This window comes from Sclerotinia sclerotiorum, genomic scaffold (genome assembly GCF_000146945.2).
Source record: "Sclerotinia sclerotiorum 1980 UF-70 scaffold_10 genomic scaffold, whole genome shotgun sequence".
Taxonomy (NCBI): domain Eukaryota; kingdom Fungi; phylum Ascomycota; class Leotiomycetes; order Helotiales; family Sclerotiniaceae; genus Sclerotinia; species Sclerotinia sclerotiorum.
This window is the reverse complement of record NW_001820826.1, coordinates 395,300-397,580: the sequence shown is the minus strand read 5'-3', so window position 1 is coordinate 397,580 and position 2,281 is coordinate 395,300. Positions and strand designations below refer to the sequence as shown.

The 2,281-nt window shown below is 47.0% G+C and overlaps 2 protein-coding genes across 2 annotated transcripts in view; one reads left to right on the top strand and one right to left on the bottom strand.

The window, feature by feature from the left end:
• Positions 1-819, top strand: part of SS1G_07667 (predicted protein) — a gene marked incomplete at both ends in the record, with an annotated part of 1,931 nt that extends 1,112 nt beyond the window's left edge. Inside the window, one exon of the mRNA XM_001590992.1 lies at positions 22-819. Within this exon, the coding sequence (XP_001591042.1) occupies positions 22-819 (798 nt within the window). The remainder of the gene's footprint in view (positions 1-21) is intronic.
• A 400-nt stretch (positions 820-1,219) lies between these two features.
• Positions 1,220-2,084, bottom strand: SS1G_07666 (hypothetical protein; the record flags this gene model as incomplete). The annotated part of the gene is made up of 2 exons (XM_001590991.1): positions 1,220-1,513; positions 1,710-2,084. 2 exons carry the CDS (start codon positions 2,082-2,084, stop codon positions 1,220-1,222), a joined length of 669 nt encoding a protein of 222 aa, XP_001591041.1.
• Between the last annotated feature and the right edge of the window lie 197 nt (positions 2,085-2,281).

Genomic DNA, 2,281 nt, shown 5'->3' with positions numbered 1-2,281 from the left:
TGCTAATCATGTTTGTAATAGCCCATGCACAGTCAGCTACTACTCTCAAGTGTTCCTTCTTACACTGCTCCGGTTGCTGTTCCTACACCAAGTACTATCACCGTCTCTTACTTGACCACGTACTGCCCAGAGCCAACCACAATTACCGTCAGCTCAGTCCCTCACACAATCTCAACTCCGGGTACTGTTACCATTCCAATTGTAACTGTCTCGGTGTCGACTCCAGTTTACCAGACTACCCCATCTGCAAAGCCAACTCCAAGCACCATCACCGTCTCCTACTTGACCACCTACTGCCCTGAGCCAACCACCATTATCGTCAGCTCAGTTCCCCACACAATCACAGCTCCTGGAACTGTCACGATCCCAGTCGTTACGGTCAGCGTTGGAACTCCTGTGTACGTCACACCAGTTCCATCTGTATCATCTAGCTCTGCACCAGTTGTTTCTGTTGGCACTCCAGTTTACCCGACTATTCCGGTTGCCAGCGTCCCAGTTGCCAGCGTCCCAATTGCCAGCGTCCCAATTGCTAGCGTTCCAGTTGCTAGCGTTCCAGTTGCCAGCGTCCCAGTTGCCAGCGTTCCAATTGCTAGCGTCCCAGTTGCCAGTACCCCTCTCGCCAGTGTCCCGGTTGCTACCGTTCCAGTACCAACTTCCGCAGCAGCAACTTCTTCCCCAGCTACCACTTTGGCATCAACACCTGCTACAGTCGCCAGCGCTACCTCGTCGCTCCCCGCTCAATTCACTGGTGCTGCCATGAAGTTTGATGCTAGTTTCGGTGCTATGGCCGTTGCTGGTCTTGCAGCCTTGTTGATGTAAACTTCATGATCATGACTATTTCCTCTTTCTCGAACAAATTAACGATAATGAAATAATTGGTATCTAGATGGGGTATCTAGACAGGGGATGGAGGAGTAAAGGACACAATCATTTCCAAGGACAGGGTAACACTCTTCCTTTTTTTTCTCTTCCACTATTGGTGGACCAAATATTTTTGGACCTCAAAGTTGCTCATATTGCTCATGTCACGTCCTCGATAATTCAAATTCAATTCTAAGATAGATATACTATAGTCGCTCGGATACAATGGATCTTTGCTCTATACAAAAAATAATACAAAATGAAATTTCGAACTTCATCCTTTTGGAATTCTTGACATTGTGGTGAAAAAATTTGTTTCATAAGTGATTGACATGGTCATTTTGTAAATATCATCGTTTTACAATAGATTCCCAACAGAACCAGCCCCATACGTGCACATAATCTCCCTCAACCTCCTCACCTCTTCCCCATCCACCTCCTCTCCCTCTCCTGTAACAGCACTACTATGAAACCACTGCGCCCCCGTCTCATCAATCAATTCCTTTAAATTATGGCTTCGTACGCCTCCTCCTACGATTATTTCGATGCGTCCTGAGGCTTGATGGACTAGGGTTTTTATTTGGAGTTTTCCTTGGGTGGAGGTGGGGGAGCCCCCTGAGGTAAGGAGGGAGGTGAATGAGAGGTTTATGAGCTTTTGGGGGGAAAGGAGGGGATGAGGGTTAGTTGGTGGGTTGAAAGAGGGGGGGATTGGGGGTTTGGTGGTGGGCGGGGGGGTGAGGATGAGGGGGGAAGGAAAGGGATTTGGGGGAGAGGGAGAAGGAAGGGGAAGTGGGATATGAATACAATATGAATGCAATAAGCTAAAGATAAAGAAAAAAAAAACTCACAACCTCCAACTGCTCCCCCATCCTCTCCCTATCAATCCGATCAAAAGCCCTATGAAACGTACAGCGAACGCTCTCCCTATCCTCTCCCTCCCGTGCAATTTTCAGCAATTCCCTACATCGCTCTTGATCGATTATTAGATTTCTTTTTCCTTTCTTTCCTTCTCCTTTGTGAGAATGAAGATCTTCTTCTTCTTCTTCTTTTAAAATCCCAAATACAAAACCTCTCCCGCCTAATTTTTTGAATTCTCGAATTTCCTGTTTCATTTTCTCGAATGTGGGGGCCGGGATGAGGAAGTTGTTGGTGTGGGGGTTGGAGTTGGAGTTGGAGAGGGGGTTTAGATTGAGATTGAGATTGAGTGGGGGAGGTCGGATCATTATGTTTATTTTTTTCGGAGATTGATTGGGTTTATTTGAGGGGTTAGGGGTGTTGGTATGAGTAGTATCTTCTGTATTGGTTTGGGTTTTGGGTTTTGGGTTTGGGGTTTTTTCTTGATGTGCTGGGGAGAGGGAGATGTTATGGAGGAGGTAATTCTTGGACCGAACGTGTGAGGGCCGTCGTGCCGTTCCTTTGC